General features: G+C 36.4%; 2 protein-coding genes and 1 pseudogene across 2 annotated transcripts; all 3 read right to left on the minus strand.

The window, feature by feature from the left end:
- Positions 1-705: 705 nt before the first annotated feature.
- On the minus strand, positions 706-1,718 carry LOC147521589 (putative calcium-binding protein CML16 pseudogene; annotated as a pseudogene).
- An 8,117-nt stretch (positions 1,719-9,835) lies between these two features.
- LOC147521590 (uncharacterized) lies at positions 9,836-10,159 on the minus strand. The gene has a single exon (XM_086566015.1). The coding sequence runs from the start codon at positions 10,157-10,159 to the stop codon at positions 9,836-9,838; it is 324 nt and encodes a 107-aa protein (XP_086422141.1).
- Positions 10,160-11,317: 1,158 nt separating this feature from the next.
- On the minus strand, positions 11,318-11,959 carry LOC147521591 (uncharacterized). Its single transcript, XM_086575404.1, has one exon. The coding sequence runs from the start codon at positions 11,820-11,822 to the stop codon at positions 11,361-11,363; it is 462 nt and encodes a 153-aa protein (XP_086431530.1). The 5' UTR covers positions 11,823-11,959; the 3' UTR covers positions 11,318-11,360.
- Between the last annotated feature and the right edge of the window lie 78 nt (positions 11,960-12,037).

Raw genomic sequence — 12,037 nt, forward strand, 5'->3', positions numbered from 1 at the left:
GGTGGCCGTGGCCTTCAAAGGACTTGACTTGTAAGGGACGAAATTAAAAATGCCTGGTGATACTATAAGAATCCAGTAATCATATTCTGAAAGATTGAGTTTAGAATCCCTTGTTCTCTTTAATAAACGCACTTCGCTTGATTTCGTTCAAACAAAGAAGTGAAACTGCCGTACATGATCTAAGTTGAGAATGAGGATTTGCACGAAGTTCGGCACCAGGATATCAAACACTCTAAATAAAAAGTTACACATTTTGAATCTAATAAGAATTTATTACAAACTACTTTGTAAATTTTATGGCTAATTGCTTTGAATACATGAACATTTAGTATCTGCAACGTATTAGTTCAGTAGGTGTTAATCGCCTATCCACCTGCTCCAGAGGATCTTGGCGTATACAGGAAGTTCTGCTGAGGTTTTTCTGCAAAGTGCTATCTAGTTCTAGTGTCCAATACCAGATTGTCTCCTTACTGTAGATAAAATAACAGAATTAGGTGGATATCAGCCCCCTTCCGAGTTCCAAGTGTAGCGAATTTTATTTATTTAATTATGTGAATTGCGTATTCAGGGACTACTTCCTTGTATCATACGGCTAGACTTCTGTTAAGTGTTTTCTGCAACTTGATTTTAATGACTTGCCGGCATGAATCCATGAATTTTATTATCATAATGTATCATCCACTAGATAACGTGAAGCCATTAACAAGCCTAAACAAATCAGAAAGGGTTATATTAAATTTTATCCCCAAGTGGGAGTGGAATGCCTCAATTTTCTCGTTTATACAATTCTTCCATCATTTACAATTTAGGAACAAGCAACTTCATGAAAATTTAATTACATTTATAAATGGAGAGGTCAACATTACCAAAACGTTAGTGTAGGAAAGAAGGCGATGATAACAACGGCGACAAACCATGGCCTGATGCCCATCTTTTTTTGTGGATCTTTCAAGCTTGATAGGCTGTGATGAATCCAACACCACATTCATGACCATGGCCCTTCAAAAGTGACCATGGCACGACAATCATGAAACCGTGATACCAAGGAAATCAGCTGCAGATCTGCCCATAATGTTAGCGAATTCACCGAAACTAATGACACCATCACCGTCTGCATCAGCTTCTCTCATCATTTCTGTAAGTTCTCTATATGTTAAAGGGTGTCCCATTTTGCCATTGACCCAGCAAGTTCAGCTGCAGTAATATAACCATTACCATCACGGTCAAAAGATTGGAACACTTCTAATAACTGCTCTTGGTTGATCAAAACTTCTTCATTCATGTCGGGCAATATAACGTCCACCAATTCTTCAAACTCAACTAATCCATTTCCATTTGAATCCATATTGGATAATAAAACATGTAGTTGATCACCTGTTGGCTTTAGACCAAGAGACCGTAAAAGCGCTGCGAGTTCTAGCTGTGTAAGGCTTCCATCTGAATCCATGTCGAAGCGGGAAAAGATGTCTTTCAGTTGTTTAAGTTGGTCTGTTTGAAGACTAGCCATGGAAAATGGTAAGAGAAGGGTTAGAGAGGGAGGAGGAGAGAAAAGGGAGGTGATAGGGAGCTTGGTTTGATTTGTTATAGATGTGAGGTTGTGAATAAGCGCGTCGGTGAATATTGTTTTGTTTTATGTTGTGAGGTGGATGTGTATGGTTGCTGTGTAACAATGTCCATTATTTTCTCGAGTGCAACTTCTTAGAACATGTCGCCTGCCTCACATAGTCACATCATTTGGTCCATAAATATAAAATATAGATCAACAGAGTGATGCTTATAAATACACTTCACTGATTTACTAATAGCATCCTTAGTTGACCTACAACTACAAAACAAAAGTTAACTCAAAGATGATCGATGACTGATGTATTTAAAAATGTGGAAACCAAACTGGTACCTAGGAAAGGGTGACAAGTGAACCTATGCAATTGTCATGGGAAGAAATACTATTATTAGGCGCAGGTCGCAAGCCATGAGAATGATGAGGAATTGTTCCAACCCAACTCTTCATTTCATTTCATGATCAATTGGTACAGAACATGAAAAAGTAGATGCGCGCAATTCAATGGTTATTAGGAGGTCAATGTGAAAGATGAGACCATGAGCACAAACAATTTTGGACAGTCTCCAAACAGTACCACGGACCACTCCAACAAGCGCGTGATCCGGACTTAAACAAATAAAAGTCAAATTAAAAATGTCGAAGGAAATAAGATATACATGTTGGAAGTGATGCTGATGGGGATGCTGAAAACCTTTGCACCAGATGATCTTGGAGACACTACATGTATTTTTCGGAGACAAGCCAATGGGAGGAGTTAATGGTTTCGCATGCTCTTTGTCTTGGTGATCATTGTTAGAATAGTTGTATGAACACAGCAACTAAAGTAGAACATAAGGAATAGTAGCAATGAATAAATAAGGACAAAGAAGAATGGCAATAAATAACCGCCAGAAGTCGGGTTCCTAAGGAAAGATTTCCCCTTCCTTCCAATCGCAGAAAAGCAACAATTGGCGTCTTCTTCATTGGATTCAATGGTTAATGACGACTTTGACTTTTGAAACGCACTACCCTCTGTAACGTCGGTGAATATAACTCTCTCCTGGGGGCCGACGAAGAAGAAGAGAAGAAGAAAAGAACCGGTTTGAGTTTCGTTTCTCGAGTTGAGTTTTCGATCAAGTCTACTCTCTCTATGGACTCACAAATCCTATTTATAGAGGTTAGGAGGAAGAGAGACCAACTCCTAATAGAACACTCAAAACTTGTTTCGCGACAAGAAAAAAAGGCAAAACAAGTTTAAAGCTATTGGGTCAAACCACTACCCACAACAAGAAGCAGTTTCCAAGCCCAAGCCCAACCCTACCGATGTGGTGGATAACCAATGGGGACTATCTACTATGCACTAAAGTGGCGAGAACACCATTTGTTCATCTCCTCCACTTTGCATTAACACACACACAAGTATTTAGAAATACGCAAGAGATTCCAACAATCCCCTACTATTTCAAAATACTAATAGTCCCCACTATTTTGGAATAGGATATTACAAAAGAAATGGGTTAACGAAATGCCGAGAGAATCGAAAAACAATGCATAAGATAATCGGGGGTGCTTTCTGGGCTTGAACCACCATAATGGTAACATATCTTATAATACGTGAAAGTGGTGGATTAAAAAATCTTTGAACCAACATTCCCTCAGTAAAATAGAGGGACATGCACCCACATTGCTCTTTCATTATATGCCCGTTACTGGTGTTGGCGCTTTTGGCCCTCTTGTACTGTTTATGTGAATGCTCTGTGAGAGTACTTGCCCGAATACTCATAAGAACCGACCCAGTTCTACATTCACGTAGGATATCCATCAAGTGTACATAGCATTTAAAATACACTATCTCATAAAAATAATGGACTATGGATTCCATTAAGAGTAAAATAACTCATCCTTTTCTCATTGCTATTCAAGTTATACAAAGTATACAAAAATGCTATCTAGTCATAGGGGGGGCGCCCTCAAAGAAAGACAATAAGATACCGTGCGGACGAGGTGACTTGTTTTTCCCTTTGAACCTACTTCATGGGATCTCCAATCACATGTGTGGGGTGCCGCCGTCGGTCTTAAGCCCTATCTAAGGCAAAAGTCCCATCCCTCGACGATAACCACTTGCCTCCAAAGAAGTGGTGCGGTTAGACATGTGGCCAAACCGAGTCCAACCTAACATAATCTCTAGCAACCGCTGATTAAGTTATATCTCAACTTACATGTATTCTTTTCCCATTGCACATAAGTTAACATGTCTTAGCTATTGCAATGAGACAAAGGTTGCAAAGCATATACACATCGTGAGGTCATTTAGAGCCAATGGGAAGATTTGCCAAGAGGTTGCTAACCCACTCAAGATCATCACATGCCTTTTCTATATGCATTAGCTTGGATGATATCCAAGACACTCAATTTCCACCAAAGGTAAACACATAAACATTACTCGATCCAGTTTTATAATATTTTACCCTTCTAACAATGATGGAAATCTACTAAATATTAGTCCATAATCAATGGCTCATGCTATAGTACTTGATAATCGACAATATACATCAAAGTTCCTTATAAGGACACAATGGGTTATCACCAAGATGCCATTAATGTAGGCAATGTCATGTCTCACATACATTATCCATCAAGTACAATTGGCTACCAATGATATTGACATATTTAGTATGAGAAAACACAAGGAGATTATTTTTCATAAGATGGATATTTGCCACAAAAGGTGTTAACACATGCTTACTATCATAATACCCATACTTTTCAATGAAAAATATTTCTACTAAGTGTTATAACAATATAATGAGACCAACATGAGTTTTAATTCCTATATTCACCAGTCATTCAATTCTGTAGTGCCCGAAATTCCCCTATACCATCCGGCCAGTCTGGTTTAAAAGATGCGGTATGGCCTTCAACCATATTCAAACGTCAACATCTTGACAACCTAATATAGCAATTACAGAAATGAGTTTAACAACATAATAAACTATCATTTTAATGACGGTTTATGATGTGTTTCAAATAGAATTTCTCTCCTCATACACATTCTCAATGCTAGCACTCATGATATTAAATCATCTAAACAAAGAGAGATTAACACATATGTCTTGCTTTGCTCTAAAGAAAGTACACATTTTTTATCAACAACGGTGTTTTGACATCCATATGACACTAATATGTTGTTGAATTGCTCATGCCATTTATAGAGCTTTGAATCAACTCATACAAAGATTTAACTAAATTGTATACCTTCACTCATCACCGGTACTACTTGGTATTGTAGTTCCTTTCAAGCACAACTACTCAACTAGAGTCTTTAGAATTACAGAGAAGAAATTCTAGTTATATGAGCAAGGTTTCAAAATAGTATAAATCTTGTCTCTGATTGAAACCCCTTGGCTATTATTATTAGCATTGTATGTTGCAATACAACTATCACCTTTTAGTTTTCTTTTGAAGATCCAATTCAACCTATAGATCCCTCAATAAATCAAGAGTCCAGTTTAGAGGAGTTGTATCCTTCAAAAAGGACACTTCTCATAGACAGACAACTTCTTTATAGGTTAATGAATCTTCCTCAAGAAACATATAAACATCATCACCGTGAATGGTGAAAATACTCATTGATAGTCTTCCAAATTTCTTGTGCAGAAATAATGGGATTATCTTATGCAGTTCATTATGAACATTCAACCACTCTATGCCAATTTCTCAGAAAGCACAACCTCAAATAAAATTAGCATATAAGACATTCAATAATAGTGTGGTATCTACAAAATTGTTATCACTCATGACAACTGAAAACAAACATCACTATTATGAGTTTCACCAATGAATATCTACTAGATAATTCTAGGTCTCAAAAAAAGACTTCTTTTAGATTCATTCACAATAGCCTTGGCAAGACACCCAAGACATTTTGAAGCATTTTTGGATAGGCCCAAGACCTTTCCATACTTTGTAGTTCAGTTGTCTTTCCAATTATCTTGTGAGATGAACTATGGTAAAAAACAAGAGCATGCATATGGGTCACCACCCCCCACAGTTCAATAGTTACTCAACCTAATCAAACTTACATGCAAAACACATTATACCGCTACAAACACTAAAAGAAACAACAACAATAAAATGCACTCTTATGACAAGAATATATTTTACTCAAGTCTATGATTCTGGATCATATAAACATAGTCATATTATGTTCATGTTATCTATATGAAAGGAAATCCACAAAAGATTCTAATGAATCTTAAAGAATAGAAGAATCAGATGAAAAGGGTTTTACCCGAGATAATATCATTATCATCCTTCTTTTCATCATTCAACATTCCAACTATCATAGGGAGACAATCCACGCACTTGTACATCACCTTAGCTATTTATCCATAGTCATAGGAGGATAATGCCTAATAAGACAATCCAACAAGCGTTACATCTCTTTGTCTAAAATAGTCAATTGGAGGATATTGTCTAAGAAGACAATCCATAACCTTACATCTCCTTGACTAAATTAGGTTTAGGAGGATATGATTGTTTCCCATATTGTTTCCTCTCAGTGAACAACGATACTCATTACTTAATAATATATGACATGGTTAAACTTCATGTCAATGTTAAATAATGCATTCATGCCAAACATGGTAAATATCATATCATAGGTTCAGAAAAGTAAACTTTAATTGTACCCCTCACAACAAAAAGTATCGATATTTAAGCAAATCTAGCCAATTGAATATGCAAAACAACCGAGGACTTCACCTCCTCTTTTTACATGAGCTCAAGCAAGATAGGATACCTATTAACAAGACCTCAAATACTACCACAACATCTAATGGCTCAACCCATTAATGTCTTCAACTAGAAAAATTTACCAATAAACTATTATCAAGTTTAAAGTAAATCCATCCACGATGATTAATATCCAAAACTAGCATGCTACACAACTTTAACATATGCTATATTAGATATAAGCTACAAGTTACTTCATCTAACATGTATTTTCACAACAGTACAATTATACCCATCGTCTAACAACACGTTCACTCAATAAAGGTAAGCAATTATGCATTGAATACATTATAATTACTATCCAAGATTTGAGTGTGGTTGATATTAACTATCTTAAGGTCTCTCTTAGACCATCTACATACATCTACATATGTACAAAGAAAATAATATCAAACTACTTCTAGTCAAACCAATTAATATTTTAGTGATAAACACGTATAATTTGTTGACTAGGTTATTAAAGAAGTTTAAGCTTTTGGGATTTCCTCCTAAGAAAAACTAGCATGCAACTCAAGGCAAGAATATCACCATATAATCAAACCAAAAGAATTGCAAATGAGTGAAAGAATACGATACCTAACCGATTGAAAAATCGGATTACCATATTTTTCTCCTTCTAGAAAAAAAAAATTCAAAAGAACTATAATTCTCAACCATTTCGGACGAATTGGGTATCAATCCTTATACTAGGGGTGGGAATTTGGCCCTAACGACCCTAACCCGCCCCGACCAATTCGGATTAAGCCTTATAAAGCCCTCACAACTAAAGCCCTCCACAGAGTTTAGGGGCCGGCCCGCCCTACCTCTAATGCTTCTCTAGGGAGGCGGCTAGGGCTAAGATTCTAAAACATAGGCCCTACCCCTAACTAAGCCCCTAACCAAGCCCTAACCGCCCCGTTTCATACTTTCACTATAAATACACATACCATAATTGTCCAACTCTTTGTTAAATATTTTCAATTAAAATAACATCGTCCTTTAATTTATCACTTACACCCAAGGGTACTTCCAATAACTTGTTTTATATAACAAAAAACTTGTCAACTTAGCGACCATGAAAGAACAATGAGCACTAGCCTAATAAAAAAATAAGACTTTATTCCTTTGATCATCAAGTCAAAGTCCATAACTTATTATTCTCAATTTCTTTTCTCACTTATTTCTTATAAATTATATTTTTATTCACATCCAAGCCAAGTCTAAAACTAAAGGTTTCCTTCCACACCATTAAAGCAAAATACAGAGCAGACATTTGTAACATAGAAACCAAAAAACACCCTTTGTCAGAAAAATGACATTTGTAATCTCAAACCTTTCTCCATCACTTGTTCAAAAGCCAATATTTTCATTTCCATATACAAAGCTTGAATCACTTTTAAATTAGAAGAAAGGTAATATTATTTTTTTGTTTGAATCTATTATAGAAATAATTTATGATATTACAAATAGTTTAACAACTTCCATGACCCTTAACCAAAACTATTATGTTTCTTCTTTATATCTATTACTTCTTCCTTTAAAATGATAATATAATTATTTGTCTATGTATTTAAATGTTAAATGTAATTTTAGTGAGGTTTGAGTACAAGGAAGAACAAATTCCGAACTCTCGATGTACTTCAGTTCATTAGATTGTGGATGTGCATTTAAAATTTTTGGACTTATACAGGATTATTACTAGATTGGTTGGACTTTGAGTTTGTAGATTATTGTACATTTTTGTAATATAAATGAGTTTTAAAACTGATGTAGTAAAAAAAAAGAAAATATATAGGCCCGGCCCTAAAGCCCGGCCCTAAAGCCCGACCCTAAAGCCCTTAAAGAGGGCTAGGGTCAGGGTCAGGGCTTGAGATTTAGACTTGTGACCCGGCCCGACCCGGCCCTATGCTGACTTTAGGGCCGGGCCGACCCGACCCTAATATCTGAAGGGCTTTAAATGTTTAGGGCCGGGCTAGCCCGACCCGGCCCATTGCCCACCCCTACCTTATACCACTGGAAAGCTCTTTGAATCAGCTATCCAACACAAGAAGCGGATTGCAAAACCGAAGCTCGAAATGAAAGTTATAGCAGCTTCGTAACGAGTGACGCAAATTGTCAAAAAGACGAACTTTGACGTTTTTCTTGATAGAAATCTCAGATTTGACTCCCACAAACGTAGGAGAAAAGTCTACAACCATATAGGGTTTGATAAACCACAAAAGATCAATAAATATTCAATCTTTAATTGGTTTCCCTATAAAAAATGAAATTATTAGAAAATTTCTAAAGTCATAACCCAATAACACAAACAATAACTCAAAGTAAAAGACTTATCTTTTGATTGTCGTATTAAAGCACTCTCCTTTGTTCTACTACAAAAATTCTTTCCTTAAGATTGTTAGAATAGTTGTATGAACACAGCAACTAAAGTAGAACATAAGGAATAGTAGCAATGAATAAACAAGGACAGGAGTAACTGGGAATAACCAAGGCGCGGATTAGGCTGTCCTTAAGGAAAGATTTCGCCCCTTCCAATGGTGCAGAAAGGCAACAGTGGCGTCTTCCCTCACAGGATTCAATGGTTAACAGCCACTGACTTTGCACTAGAACAGACTACCCTCTAGAACAGCAATATAACTCTCTCTGGCGGCTGACAGTAAGAAGAGAAGAAGAAAAGAACTGGTTTGAGTTTCTGTTTCTCTGAGTTGAGTTTCTGATCAAGTCTACTCTCTCTATGGACTCACAGTTCTATTTATAGAGGTTAGGAGGAAGAGAGACCAACTCCTAATAGAACACTAAAACTTGCTGCACAAGAAAAAGGCAAAACAAGTTTAGGCTATTGGTCAAACCACTACCCACAACAGTAAGCCCAAGCCCAAGCCCGAACCCTACCCGATGTGGTGGATAACCAATGTGGGACTATCTACTATGCACTAAAGTGGCGAGAACACCATTTGTTCATCTCCTCCACTTTGCACACACACACTAGTATTTAGAAATACGCAAGAGATTCCAACAATCATGTGTTCGTGGATCATCGTAGGTTAGTGCAGTGCACTAGTCATGAACCAATTACACCACAAACATGTCCAAGCAGTAATCTAGTGACTACTTTACTTAAGCAAAAAAAAAAAGTAACTACGTTACCCTTAAAAGGTTGTGCATTATTATCGAAAAAAAACAGATTGAGCATTAGTGCATGACTTCTATCATTAAGTCATGAACCTCTAATTCAAGCAAGTAACAAATACAGAGCGGATTGGTTATCAGATCCACATGAAGTCAATACTATGAACTATCTCATCATTGCAGCTTTGAGGAGTTGTGAACAGTTGTCTTATGAGCTTCAAAAACTATTATATTTGGAACTTACTATCCCATTTGAATACCGAGTGCTCTATTAATAACAACACACAATTTCAAACGACATGGTTCGATCATATTTACAACGAATCCTAATTTAATTCAAAATAAAATTAATCAGTCACAGATTTTACATACTTCACTAAGAGGATCATATCAAGTTGAAGGTGGAGGAGAAGGAGTCTCAATATCATGAGGCTTTGAAGTAATTGCTTTCGCTCCTAGTTCCAATTCATCTGATATACAGCAGCAAAACTTTATGCGAAACCACCAGTAACAGTCAACATACCTAATGTTCAACGGATTCCCTGAACGTCTAGCTAAGAAACGACCCAAGATGCATGACAGTAGCGTTATAACAGCTAGCACAGACATTACAGCAAAAAAAGGTCCAACTGATCCATTATTATTTGAAACCGCTTCTGGATACATCACTTGCTGTGGCTCCTCCTGCTGTTCAGGGAAGGATGCAGATGCCATCGCGTTCTTGCAAGTATAGAACACGTCCAAGCTAAGAAGATAATTTATACTACAAGTATGAAGTATATGCTACTAGCTAGAGAAAGGCAAACGATGGAGTACTCCTTTAACAAGACCCATAAGCGCATCGCTGTTAAAGGAAAAAGCAATCAGGGATATATTATTAAGATTCATCATCTGTGTTGTTTATTTAATATACAAAAGTTGAATTATCTACTCAAAAGTCAGGCTTTCCACAAATGGATGACATTGGGAAGAATATACAAAGATTGTTTGATCACCGTACCATTCTCTCGTGATGTTTTTAACTGGACCAGAATTTAATTATTGCAGTTTTCATGAGTTTCACAGCTGCAAGAATTACCAGTGTACAATAGGATCAAGTGTAAATTTTGAACAAAAAACAAGATCAAGAAAGTATGTAAAGAGATCAAAGCCCCATTCACGGGGAACTTTGAATCTCTGTTAAGCTTCTTTGGTTGTACGTTGTAACATGGCACATGTGCATTCATTGAAAACATTCTGATCAAAGATATAATATGTCAAGATGAATGAACATGCAAAACATTTAAGAAAATTTCAGCTTATTGATACTAGATCGACTTTCTAGCTTTTCTGACAGATTTCTCAAAGGTTTGCCTGTTGACTGGCCAGTTTTAACTTTTAACCAATAGCAAACTGGGTATTATGACATTGATTCAATTGGTGATACTACATTTTCATGATCCAGCTAGCTGAACTCCTGCGTGGCTCCATTGACCATTATAGTTTATATGACACACAATAACTTGACGTAGTAAGATTTCATAAAAAGGATATATAAGGATAAATGTTTGGTGAAATCTCATTTATGGATGAACAAAATATATTGGCCCATTCCATGTCTTTCAGAAAATTGAAATTCGAAAATGAAATCAATCTTTTGAAAAAAATTAGCGTTTAATTGGTTTTATCAATATGTGGATTCCTTATGATGATGCATGAACGATAATCCTGAAACTTTTACTATTGATAACGAGCGAATCAAATTGGCAGATTGCATAGGTTTTAATACATACATTCACATTTTGTAGCGAAAAAAAATAGTAAATATATTCACAACATATATTGTGTGTGTGTGTGTTTTTTTATGGCGAGAGAAAGTGCAAGAGACGACTAATTACTGAATCAAGTTACTCCCATAGGCCATATCATATATTTTCTAAAGATTCTTCACCATTTGGATTAAATGGTAGTGTAAAACAGAATCAAGTTCATCTTTCCCTATATACGGCGGGAAGCTACTAGATTCCTCTCTTCCCCAGAAGCTGCCAAATGCAAACTTTCCATGCTGCGACAATTCCTCCATTGCCTTCTCAACTTCATTAAAAGTCTTTCTACAATCTTGGTAAGAACTTACAGAAAAACCTTCTAATACGATTCTTGTCAGCTCTCCTTGAAAACTTATTCGTTGATCTTCCCCTGCATGTTGAACCATTCCACTCCATGTTATCTGCTCTTTTCGCTTCTTCTTCCAAAGTCTCTTTGATACAAGTCTTTTAGACTTTCGCACCAACTTGTGAGGAAGCTTAAGTAAGACAAGGACGATGATTTGTAGAATCAAGCATGGACAACAACAACATAAGACGGCGCCATCTGCAACCAACAAATTGCAGTCTTCCATGCCAATGTAAAGTTGTTGATGAAAGGAGACGGGAAATGGTTATTCAGAAACTTGTTTAAGATGTCATGTCTTGGAAGGAATAATATATTTTCCTCTGAAGAGGGTAAAGAAAAAGCTAAGCAAGAAGAATAAATGTCAAAGAAATAAAAGGTGTTCTCATTTCTAATTCTTGCATTACTTCCTGTCTAGCGAAAACTCCCATATATAAGAAAAAG

Source organism: Coptis chinensis, chromosome 1 (assembly GCF_015680905.1).
Source record: "Coptis chinensis isolate HL-2020 chromosome 1, ASM1568090v1, whole genome shotgun sequence".
Classification (NCBI taxonomy): domain Eukaryota; kingdom Viridiplantae; phylum Streptophyta; class Magnoliopsida; order Ranunculales; family Ranunculaceae; genus Coptis; species Coptis chinensis.

Coding starts and splice junctions, on each gene's coding strand:
- LOC147521590 (XM_086566015.1), bottom strand. CDS start 10,159: ATGGCATCTGCATCCTTCCCTGAACAGCAGGAGGAGCCACAGCAAGTG.
- LOC147521591 (XM_086575404.1), bottom strand. CDS start 11,822: ATGGAAGACTGCAATTTGTTGGTTGCAGATGGCGCCGTCTTATGTTGT.